This window comes from Leuciscus leuciscus (assembly GCF_965113295.1).
Source record: "Leuciscus leuciscus genome assembly, chromosome: 4".
In the NCBI taxonomy this organism is placed as follows: domain Eukaryota; kingdom Metazoa; phylum Chordata; class Actinopteri; order Cypriniformes; family Leuciscidae; genus Leuciscus; species Leuciscus leuciscus.
This window is the reverse complement of record NC_138728.1, coordinates 41,826,071-41,838,172: the sequence shown is the minus strand read 5'-3', so window position 1 is coordinate 41,838,172 and position 12,102 is coordinate 41,826,071. Positions and strand designations below refer to the sequence as shown.

The 12,102-nt window shown below is 39.1% G+C and overlaps 1 protein-coding gene and 1 long non-coding RNA gene across 2 annotated transcripts; both read right to left on the bottom strand.

The window, feature by feature from the left end:
* Positions 1–524: 524 nt before the first annotated feature.
* LOC309496182 lies at positions 525–3,586 on the bottom strand. The gene is made up of 4 exons (XR_014205039.1): positions 3,467–3,586; positions 3,314–3,385; positions 1,064–1,531; positions 525–810 (listed from the first exon to the last, which is right to left on the bottom strand). It is a non-coding gene; the product is annotated as an uncharacterized lncRNA (long non-coding RNA).
* Positions 3,587–9,596: 6,010 nt separating this feature from the next.
* Positions 9,597–10,918, bottom strand: LOC309496081 (putative nuclease HARBI1). The gene has a single exon (XM_082166039.1). The coding sequence runs from the start codon at positions 10,680–10,682 to the stop codon at positions 9,657–9,659; it is 1,026 nt and encodes a 341-aa protein (XP_082022165.1). The 5' UTR covers positions 10,683–10,918; the 3' UTR covers positions 9,597–9,656.
* Between the last annotated feature and the right edge of the window lie 1,184 nt (positions 10,919–12,102).

The following is a 12,102-nucleotide window of genomic DNA, read 5'->3' as shown; positions in this document are numbered from 1 at the left end:
GAGATGCCGGTGAGGAGGGGCCAGGAAGTAGTGGTGGAGACGCCGGTGAGGACGGGCCAGGGAGTGGGAGTGGTGGTGGTGGAGATGCCGGTGAGGACGGGCCAGGGAGTAGTGGTGGAGATGCCGTTGAGGAGGGGCCTGTAGAGACCACAGGGAGTGGTGGTGGAGAAGACTTTATTTTATGTGGGATCCGGGGTTGTTCCCTCAACATGTAGCCTCAAGTGATCAACATTTATTCTTGGGAATTTCACCCCCCCCCCCCTCATCTTCGAGGTCTGCACTTTTCCCTTCCAATTTAGTGATCGTATAAGGGCCTAGAAAGTTTGCCTCCAGTTTTCCACCCTTTCTCTGTTGGCTCCATATTTTTTTCCTCCACACTTTGTCCCCCACTTTGAATTCCTTCTGGGCTTTCTTTTGTTTGGATTGTTGCCTAACCCTTTCTTGGGAAGCTCTAGTGTTAGTATGAGCCTCATCTAAGACCTCACTCATAGCAATCGCCGATTCTGTCAGCTGTTCAACAGACATTGTATCCTCCACATTCTTGTCAATCTGACAAAGAGGGCAGGACAATACTGTTAAAAAAGTGCTACCTATTTATCATTAATTATATTTATATGAAAATTGTAACAATCGGCAGTTACCTGATAGTGCTCAGGAATTTCTGAAGGGTACCGGGCCTCCCTCCCAAACATTAAAAAGTACGGTGAGTACTTAGTTGTAACCTGACGCTTTGTCCTAAGCCCAAACATTACTGCATCTAGATGTCTATCCCATTCATTGGGCTTGTCTCTTACAAGCTTGCAAAGGGATCTGGTAATATAATAACATTATTTTCAGGTTCAAAGAAGTCAGGAAGGAACATTTACAATCATGCATCTAGCACACATTTTTATAACATTTTAATAATAGTGTATTGAGTGTACATATTCAGTAAGTGCATTTGCTAGGAAATGAAACAATGAATTTAGCATTTCTATTATCATGCCTTACTTAAATACATAAATGGCTAGTTATTTGCAAAATTGTTATCAGTGTGAAAATAATTAAATTAAAATATTGTTACCTCTGTATTGTCGCATTCATACGTTCCACAAGGCCGTTCGTCTGTGGATGGTAGGGTGCGCACAGGGACCTTTTAATATTTAAAACCTTGCAGATATTACTGTTCAGCTGCAATTTATAAAAGAAAACAGACTCTTAAATTTATCATGGAAAAGATGAAAGGTGTGTAAATTGAAAAAAGTTTACATTTAATCATTGTTTATCAATGATTTAACAGTGAACATGTATGACTTACTTTGTTTACGAACTCTTTCCCCTGGTCGGTGAGGACTCTCTTCGGTGCTTCAAACTGATGCACAAATTTCAATAGGCAATCAGCAACCTCCCTGGCAGCCTTTGTCTTGAGGGGATAAGCCTGGGGCCACTTGGTCATGTAATCAATGATGACACAGATATATTGATTTCCATTTTCTGTTGGTGTTAATTTTCCAATTAGATCCATCCCCACAAGTTCGAAAGGCTGTTTAACCTAGAGTTCATTAAATAGAAACAAGATAATTAATTATATAACTTAATCGTAATTTCTAAATTAATTAAAATATATATATGATTTAACCCTCTAGGCGCCACGGTCGAGTTTACTCGACAAGATGCGGCACTGAATAAAACGGCCGATTTTGTCAAATAGGGTGTAAATTTCGTTCGACCTCCCCTCCACTAGTTGGCAGACATGTTATACTTCATCCCCGACTCAAAAAAATGTCATGCTTCTATACAAAATCTACGAGCTAGAACGCATTGAATCAGTGCGAACAAAAGCGGAGCTAGTGCAAGAGTGAACCATTTTATCAGAGCAATATTGTCAACGTCCGCGAGTATTTGCATTAGATTATTATTATTATTATTATTATATAATGACATCAATAAAGCTTACCCACAATGAAGTGTTGGGTGTTTTATTCGCGGACATTGATTCTGAAGGGGAATATCTGGCTTCAGAAGATGACGGTGATTCTGAAAGTGAAAGTGTAGCCCTACACCAAGCACAAACGGTGAATCCTTTTCCCAATGTCAGTGGTGGGAACAATGTTTCCCGGGGTCGGAGTGTTCATCGCGAAGTTAGCAGGCGTGTTAGTGATGTGGGGAACGAGGGGGGAGATTTTTACCGCGCTAGCCATGTAACTTCCCGCGATCGCGGCGATCGCGGCGGCCACAGTATTGTGGTGGAGACTTTGTCTAATGCCACTGGGTATGTTAGACGAGGTCGAAGTATACATAGGACAGTTAGTGGGCAACGTGGAGGCAGGGTGCAGAGTCGCAATGGCAATGACAATGACAGCAGTCCGAGCTGTGCACACTCGGCGCGCGCGTGAGGCAGATCTGGCCGCGCCCGCGCTGCTCGTAGCAGGAGCAGAGGCTATGTGACACGGGGCAGAGGGGCTATTATGTATAGTTTATCGCAAGCTGATGGGAATGCCGGCTTTGAGTACTTGGCCAATTAGGATGAGTACCAAAGTTGGATCACACACTCTGATCAGCCAGTGGTATATCTGGGGGAAAGAGAACTCTCCAATGCCAATTCGCCCCTAGATTTTCTATCACTCTTTCTCCTTTGTGTTGTGCCTTGCAATGAGAGGTACCACACCATGAAACACTACAAGAAATGTCACCTGGATGGAGGAGTCATTATCTCTACAGCAAAAGGCCTGCTACATAAATTCTTTTTTATTTATTTTTTGTCTGCCATTTATTAGTAATGATTTACACTGTTGATTTACTATCTATTTCCCTGACCATTTAGTAGTGAACAATGTGTTATTTTTTGTGTGTTCATGTCCTTGTGATGTGTGCGTCTTTGTCAGCTAAAAAAAAAACCCCCCAAAAAACATCAACAAAAACCGCTACATATATTCGGTTTGTTTCTACCATTTATTAGTAATGATTTACACAGTTTGTTTACTACTTACTATTTACCTGAACATTCAGTATTGTGCAATATAGCATACAGAAGGTGAGGGACATTTTGGGGGGAAAGAAGTGCTGCATTTTATCATTTAAACGTGATTTTTCATGAAAATTCTATAATCCAAGATGACCGCCACCATATGACGTCATAATATGCAAATTAGATGGGGAAATTTAATCCCTACATAAACTTTGGGTCCTCCTTAATATTTCTCTAATTTACAGAAAGTCTCTATCTTTTATCACTTTTAAGATATAGCCTTTTGAAATTAAGATGTCAAAATAGAACGTTTTAGGAAAAAACCTCTGGCGCCTAAAGGGTTAAGTGTGTGATGGAAAGGAATACCACAATTGGAATAATTTCACTTTGTTCCTTAACTGATGACCTGCTGGCCTGACATGGTACACACTGTGCCACCTGTGATCAAAACAGTATAATGTTGGAAATCACTTGCATTTTACAATATTGCAAAATTATTAACTCTGTACATGTTATTACACAGGTGTCAATGTCCTGTGACATGCCAGGCCAGTAAAATCGTATAGATATTGCGTTGCGTGTTTTTTTTTTGTCCTGTGTGAGCTCCGAGGCTGCTTGCATGGAACTCCTCAAATATTTTGTTTGCCTCTTCTGTCCCACACACAACTTTTGGTTTGATCTGTTGTTTTTTTCCTTTGTTTCGAAGGTAATACAATTCACCATCTATGAAAAGAAAAAATAGACAAAAGAGACAAATTAATAAAAAATATACAAAGTGTATATACTGTGCTGATATAGATCATCAGAATGATTTCCACCCTTGGTAAATATGACCAAAGATGGCTGGGCATTAGGAAATAAAAAAAATTCTCCAAAACACGTTGGGAAAAATTTTTTTCATCTTGAGTCTTCTCCTATAATGCCTGATGAGTTTTGAGAACCCCTGACCAGAGATCAGATACCCATTACTCCGTACAGAATCTCTCCAGATCCTTCAGATTCCCTGATCCATGTTGGCGCTTCTTCTCTTCAGTTCAGCCCACTCATTTTCTATAGGGTTCAGGTCAGGGACTGGGGTGGCCATCGCAGATGCTTGGTTTTGTGCTTAGTAACCCATTTATTTTTATGATTTTGATGTTTGTTTTTGGATCACTGTCCAGTTGGAAGGTTTAAACATGGCCCGTTATAAGATTTCTAGCATAGGTTTTCAGGTTTAGATTTTTTATCTGTTGGTATTTGATTGAATCCACGATGCCATGTGTATCTGAACAAAATGTCCAGGACCTCTGGCAGAAAATTAGGCCCACAGCATTAAAGATACAGCAGAGTATTTCATTTTACACATGGGGTACTTTTTTATCCCTGTATGAACCAAACCCATATTAAAGCTGTGTCCCAATGTGAAGTCTGCATCCTCCGAAGGCCGTATTTGAAGGCCGATTGCGTCACAGCGGCGCGTCGAAACGTCACAGCGGAGCGACGAAGGATGTCCCAATTCAAAGGCTGCACACTTCGGAGGTCGCATTTGAAGGCCGATTGCGTCACCGCGGCGCGATGAAGGCTGTCCCAATTCAATTCTGCATCCTCCGAAGTCCGTATTCGAAGGCCGGTTGCGTCATCGCGGCGCGACGAAGGCTAAAGCGACGCCAAATGCACCCTTCGTTTCCCCGTGAAAGGAAGGATACATAAATGGACACTTAGCGGACTATCCTACCCCATAAGTCATAGCGCGTCGGTGACGACAGCATTTTTATAAAAAAAAATTGACGGCCGAGAGTTCGCTGGTGGATGGCAAATTCACATTTAAATGTAAGTATTATGTTTTAATTTACTCAAATAGCTAGTGAAACCACAGTTAAAAGCCACAAGTTTTTCTTTCTTATGAACTTCATCTTAACTCCATCACCATTGCGTGGCTTCATTTGTCAGGTGGTCTGAGGCAAAACTTGTGCTAATATTAGTTTAATAATTGTTTCAGGGAGCAAGGAGCAGACAGCTCAATTTATTAAACTGCAATTAAAAAAATAAATAAACGAAATAAATTAAATAAAATTTTATTGTAATATATGCACTAGTCTGTCTAACTTGTGTAAATAAGAAATATCACTCACCCTATAAAGCCCACAACAATAAGAAAAGCAGTTGATAAGGCAATGGGGTTTCACTTTTATGTGTTTTTGTAGTGCTGTCATGCAAGCTATGTCTACAAAGGTTTTAACCAAATGTGAGTATTCATGAATATGATTTTAAAAATACAAAGTAAGAAAGTTGAGATCACATCTTTGCTGAAATGTATTGTGCTGTTATTAACAAGCCATGGTTAATTTGCTCTGCCTTAGGATTGCACGTGTCCTGGGACAGGAGAGGGTGTGAGTGGGAAACCCACTGCTGAAACTTGGCCCTGGTTTGTCCTCATGGATGAGATGTTGGGACAGAGGCATTGCACCCTCATTGCCTCAATCCCTGAGGACACACCAGGGCCGAGTTCAGCAGTGTGACACCAAGAAGAGGAGGAGCCAGAGGCAGCAGCATCAGCATCAGCACCAGAACCAGCAGCATCAGCACCAGCACCACGATGAAGGCAAGACAGAGAGGACGAGTTTTTGGACTTGATTAGAGAAGACATGGGACTGCAGAGGCGAGGAGAGCACGAGAGAATGGACATACTGTTTTCTCCTCTTGAAAGAATCATTGAGAAATATGTATATGTATATATATATATATATATATATATATATATATATATATATATATATATATATATATATATATATATATATATATTCTTGTTTAACTTTTTTTCACTTATATTTTTTAAAAGGAAAAAAAAATTATGCAACTTTAAATGTGTAAATAAAAGAGAATTCATTGCTCGGGACATTGTTTATTTTTGTAATGACAGTCATCATTTCTACATGAAACAAATTCTTCTATAACTTTTTTCCCCCAACTATTTACAACATATTTTAAACATATCAAAATCAACATAAACATTTAAATTTACAGTACATAAAATAAGAAAAAATGATGTAGACTTTTATTCAGCTGAGTGGGAGACCCTGGTTCGCTGCTGGACCGGGATGGGCTCCACAATAGAGACCCTGGTAAGGCCTCCTGCTGGTGGGACATCATCTGGGATATTCTCCAGAGTGTTTGACTGCATATTTACACTATCCACGTCTACCAACAGGTTTGCAGGGCTGACTGATGGAATAAATATTGAGATACTTTATTACACTGAAGTACTTTAAATAACCACTAATACCGCTTTGGGGAAAAACTACTAGTCATATATTTCAAACCTTAGTTAAGCAAACTTATCTTGCATACTCTAATGTACTTAAGGTATCAAGAGTAAAAGTAAAGGAATTCTGGAGGAAAAAAAAACTTGTCAGGGTTTTTATGATGGTTCTGCTTTTATATTACTGCATATGTTGCATTTTACTTCTGAATATTTTCAAGGTTGATACATTTAAACTATATACTATTGTGTAGTTTATTGTAAAACAATGCATCATATTGTAAAATAATTTTGTAGTGTTGCTGTCCTGTGTGGGAAAATCACTTCGAGTATTAACGATGTAGGTTACATACCACCACTGGTTATTTTGAAAATTAAACTAACAAAATGTAGGCCTATTGTCACAATATTAACAAATTGTTGCTAACTACAGCACCGTCCCATTTCAAAGAGCGCATCTGAAGCGCTCGGACCGGTCTAGCGAAGGAGGATTGTTCTTGTCGCCTAGTAACAGTGACTGACAGCTGCCGATGACGAGTGGGAGTAACATTCGCACTGGACTTTTTATATTCAACTGAGTTTTATATTCAAATAGGGTTGAAAACCTGTGTAAATATATTTACCATGGTCCATTTATGTGCATAATAAAAAGAATACACTAGCCTACAAAATCGCATCAGGTAATATATAAATGAACATTTGAATCTTCGGCTAAGCCGAAAGTAGGCCTACATGACCTGGTCCTCCAGTAAAATATAAAACATAAAAATGACAATAGCCAACTCTGGCTCCATAGCTGTTTACTTAATTATATCAAATGAATTGTCAGGATGGCAGCATACTCTCGCACCGTTGCTTGGCGCCTGGAGCGGTAATCGGGAACACCTGGCTGCACAATTAGGAAATCCTACGAAGGCTACATGGTGTGTCGTTCGGAGGACACATAGGCTGCATCGTTTGAAGTCCGCAGCCTTCGAAGGATGCAGTCTTCACATTGGGACACAGCTTAAGTGTTTGTTGCCAAAAAGCTCTTTTTTTTCCATCGTACCACAGAACGTTTGAACTGAAACTACTGGAACTTCAAACAGGACGGGTTCCATGGTCGGATAAAAAAAAAAAAAGGAGCTTTTTGTCAGCAAAAATACTCTGATTAAATACTCTGTTGTATCTTTAATGCTGTGGGCCTAATTTTCTGCCAGAGGTCCTGGACATTTTGTTCAGATACACAGGGCATCGTGGATTCAATCAAATACCAACAGATAAAAAAAAACCTGTGCTAGTAGAAATCTTATGCCATGTTTGGATCTTACAACTGGATAGTGATCTAAAAACAAACATTAACATTTTTTAAAATAAAAATGGGTTACTACACACAAAACCAAGAATCTGTGATGGCCATCCCAGTCCCTGACCTGAACCCTTTAGAAAATAAGTGGGCTGAACTGGAGAGAAGAAGCGCCAACATGGATCAGGGAATCTGAAGGATCTGGAGAGATTCTGTACGGAGTAATGGGTAACTGATCTCTGGTCAGGGGTTCACAAATCTCATCAGGCATTATAGGAGAAGACTCAAGAGCTGTTGTCTTAGGAAAAGGAGGTTGAAAGAAGTATTTAAAAATATTTTTTTCCCAACATATTTTAGAGAAAAACATTTATTTAATAATGAACCCCACCCCCATAAAGTTCGACTAATTTATACTGCTAGCGAATATAAATGGCATAAATGGTAAATTACAAAAGAGTGGGTAATAATTACAAAATGTCTAGCCTCTATTTTACGCTAATATATATATTATATCAGGTACAACGTATCAGCGAATTTGTATTGATGGCGATTCAACTTTGCAACGTTCATAATTTTAACGTGTGCATTGTTTAATCATGCATGTCGTCACGTTAAATAACATACGTTGCAGACAACTATAAAGTATATTCTGTTTGTTTTTTTAACCTAAAAGGATGGCTAGCTGCACGTGAACCTGGCCTGGCCCATAGCATAGATAATTTGACTGTATAAGACCTGGCCTCACCTTGGCTTTAACATATGGGCCCGGTTTCACAGACATGGCTTAGCATAAGCCAGGAGTAGGCCTTAATGTGTACTAGTTAAACTGGGGCATTTAAGTACCTTTCATGAACGTGGCTTAAAATAAGCTTAGTTAGTCTGAGACTACAGAGTCCTGGAGTAAATTAAGTAAGCTTAAATGAAAACACCTGGGATAGGCCTGATTAAGTTGAGTATAAGCACATGCCGTTGGGCTGATGGTGCTCATAAAAACCTGGAATGGACCAGAAAACATTATTATCGGTGTACATTTTGACACAAAGCAATGGCAGATGCAAAAAGAATTCGTTCCAAAAACTTCAGAGAGTATGAAAAAACACTACTGAAACAAATTTTGACCAACCATCCAGTTATTGAAAGTAAAATCCACACTACTGCTAGTGAGCAAAAGAAAAGTGCTTGGAATGCAATTTGCAATGAATTTAATGCAAATGAAAATGCAACCACAAGAACAATACAACAACTTCAGGTGAGATTTCTTCATTATTATCATTGCTCATTTCTCATATTCATATTTTTGGGACAATTTATAATGAATGATTTTTGCCTGTATAGACTCTGTGGAAGAACCTTAAACTGGCTTTAAAACGACAGAATGCAGAGATCAGAAGACAGCGATTTACTACTGGTGGTGGACCACCAAATAAAGACAAAACTGATGAATTGAGTGACTTGCTGTCTGGAATAATACAGCACCAGCAACCTCTGGATGGTATACCAGATGATGATCACTTGAACAGTTCAGATGAAGATCTGAGCACAAATGGTATGTTAGAAAGAAATTGATTTCTTCCTTTGGTACATATATTCCACTCTGTCAATTTTTATTCTTCTTTCATTGTAAGGATCATGTGAATTTATTTGTGCCTCTGTTTTTCCCCACAGAAGAAAGGAATCTGAACGGGTTGGAAAAGCCAGAGCACAGTGAGTGTGTGCCTTCCACATCTGCTCCTGCATCCCTGAGAAAAGATGCTGCCACCACCTTTCAGCAGAGAACAAGCAAGATGACCATCCATGAAAAGTTAGCCAGAGAATTTCATGAGGAAAAAATGAAATATCTGAAGGAAGAACATAAAATGAAAATGAGAATTCTACAGGTTGAATTGGATATGAAGTTGGAAGAAAGAGGTATGATCCAAAAACGATACAGTAAGGAGGCAATTGTGATTACCAGCCATGGTGAACAATATGATGTATAAACGATAAAAACAAAAATAAACCTTTTGTCATTTAGATATTCATGACTGAGTGTATTTAAACAACCACAAACTACATTTTCAACCAGTATTGGTTTAGTAATTTTTTTTAATTTTGCTTCACACTATTTTAATTTTGTACAGAACAAAAATTATCAAGGCAAAATAAGGCATAATGAATACATTCCATATTGAAATACATCTCATCTAGCTGAAGTGCTGCAATGTGAAAGCAACTCTGTGTGCAAGTCCTCGTTGGTCACTGGCTGCCTCAGTCATGGGCACATCTGCTTCATCGTCATCTTCCATTGGAGGATCAGGACAGCAGCGCTGCTTCAGGTAGTTGTGCAGCACCGCTGTAGCAATGATGACCTTGCAGCATCTCCTTGGCCTGAAGCGAAGTGTATTACGTAAACACTGGAATCGATTTTTCCATATTCCAAACATGCGTTCAACCATGCCTCTTGTTCGGATATGAGCTCTGTTGTATCTTTGCTGCTCAGCTGTTGTGGGATTTATGTATGGAGTGAATAAAAAGTTACTCTGACCATATCCACTGTCACCAAGTAGAAGTCCACTATACTGTCCACTCTGAAACTGAGCACATAATGAAGAGTTGACAAAAATCCTTGAATCGTGAGTTGAACCTTTCCAGCGCGCAACAATGTTTGAAAACTCTAAATTAGGTGTGCATACACCCTGAACGTTGATAGAAAACCAGTTCTTACGGTTCCTGTACTCCTCAGCATCAGGGGTTGATGGACACTTGACAGGAACATGACATCCATCTATACAGCCAATGACACCTGGGAAGTGCCCATATTCATAGAATTGCACTTTATATTTGGCTTGGTCAGCAGCATCAGGAAACTTTATGTAAAGACTCCTCAGTTCACAAATGGCTCTGCTGACTTTGTGAACTATTCTACACACAGTTGCTTCACTGGCACCACACAAATCACCAGTTTCACGGTGAAAGGTCCCGGACGCAAAAAACCTCAGTGTGAGCAGAACTTGGAGAGAAATGGGTAAAGGCCTTCCTCTCAGAGACAGACAGGAAAGTCTAGGCTCAAGCAAAGATATTATCTCCACTGCATTTTCCTTGGACATACGAAAGCGGTCTTGAAAAGCTGTGTCATCAAAGTAATGTAATGGATCACTCCTATCCACAAGTACTCTGGCTGGCCTCTGTTGTGCATGTTGGTTTTCATTTAGATATTCCAAATATTCCATGCTCCCTCACAAACAGTACTAAGCAGGAGTTAAACCTGCCTCTTTGAAGGGTTAATTTATGATTCAATTTAGTCATAGACTAGCTATAATCCTTCCTCTTGCAATCGGCTTTGTTTAATCCAGAACAGGCTAAATCTTTGACTATTTTAATATATATCTGTGCAAGTCGCTTTGAGTTAAGACAGCTCAAGTGGGCAGTTTAGTCTGGGACTAGGCTTAAGCCATGTCTGTGAAACCGGGCCATGATATACACATTTAAGATCAAACTTTAAACCATTTTAACAAAGAGAACTGATAAATAAACTGTCTGCACACTTAAATCCTTTAAGCAAATTTAATCAAGCTTTCGGTCAAACGACCATCCTCAGCCTTTAAATATGAAATATTGTATGGCTCTCTTACCTTGGAGGTCAAGAGGCCTTTTTTCTAAAATTAGATTTCTCCATTTTGGAATACCCATCAGGGTATGAACCATTCTTTTTATAGTTTAATATTTGTTTGTATATGTCAGGATCCATGTTAATCATCAAAAAACGAAATAACCGCCAAGAAACGTCTGCAAGCTGATGGTGAGTGAGTGTCTGGGTGGGTGGGTTTACGTTGAGACAACAGGAAATAACTTTAAATTATTCAAAATAATTATACAATAAGAAAAAATATATATATACTTTTTGTATAACCAACACAACAGACAGTTGTAAAAAAAAAAAGATTTTATTAACAAAAGATACTACAATACAATGACACTGCAAAAGTGTACCTCAATGCACAAGGATGGTAAATATGGAGTATTGAGTAGTAGGCTACTGAAAATACAAGTGAACTATGTATGGTAGAATGTTATCTGATATGTAATAGGGTGTAAAATATCTGATGCCTTAAAGCAGGGTTCACCAATCTCGGTCCTGGAGGGCCGCTGTCCTGCAGAGTTTAGCTCCAACCCCAATTAAACACACCTGAACCAGCTAATCAAGGTCTCATTAAGCATACTAGAAACTTTCAAACAGCTGTGTTGGAGCTGGTTGGAGCTAAACTCTGCAGGACAGCGGCCCTCCAGGACCGAGATTGGTGAACCCTGCCTTAAAGGGATAGTTCACTTTGAAATAGATTGTTTTTTTATATAATGCAAATCTGTCATCATATACTCACCCTCATTTTGTTTCAAACCTGTAGGAATTTCTTTCTTCTGCTGAACAGAAAGGAAGATATTTAGAAGAATGTCAGTACCAGACAGTTTCTGGTCCCATTGACTTCCATAGTATATATTTTTTTCCCTACTATGGTACCAGAAACTTACTAGTTACTAAAATTTTTCTAAATATCTTCCTTTCTGTTAAGCAGATGAAAGAAATGTATACAGGTTTAAAACAACATGAGGGTGAGCATATGATGACAGAATTTTCATTTTAAAGTGAACTAT

Coding starts and splice junctions, on each gene's coding strand:
- LOC309496081 (XM_082166039.1), bottom strand. CDS start 10,682: ATGGAATATTTGGAATATCTAAATGAAAACCAACATGCACAACAGAGG.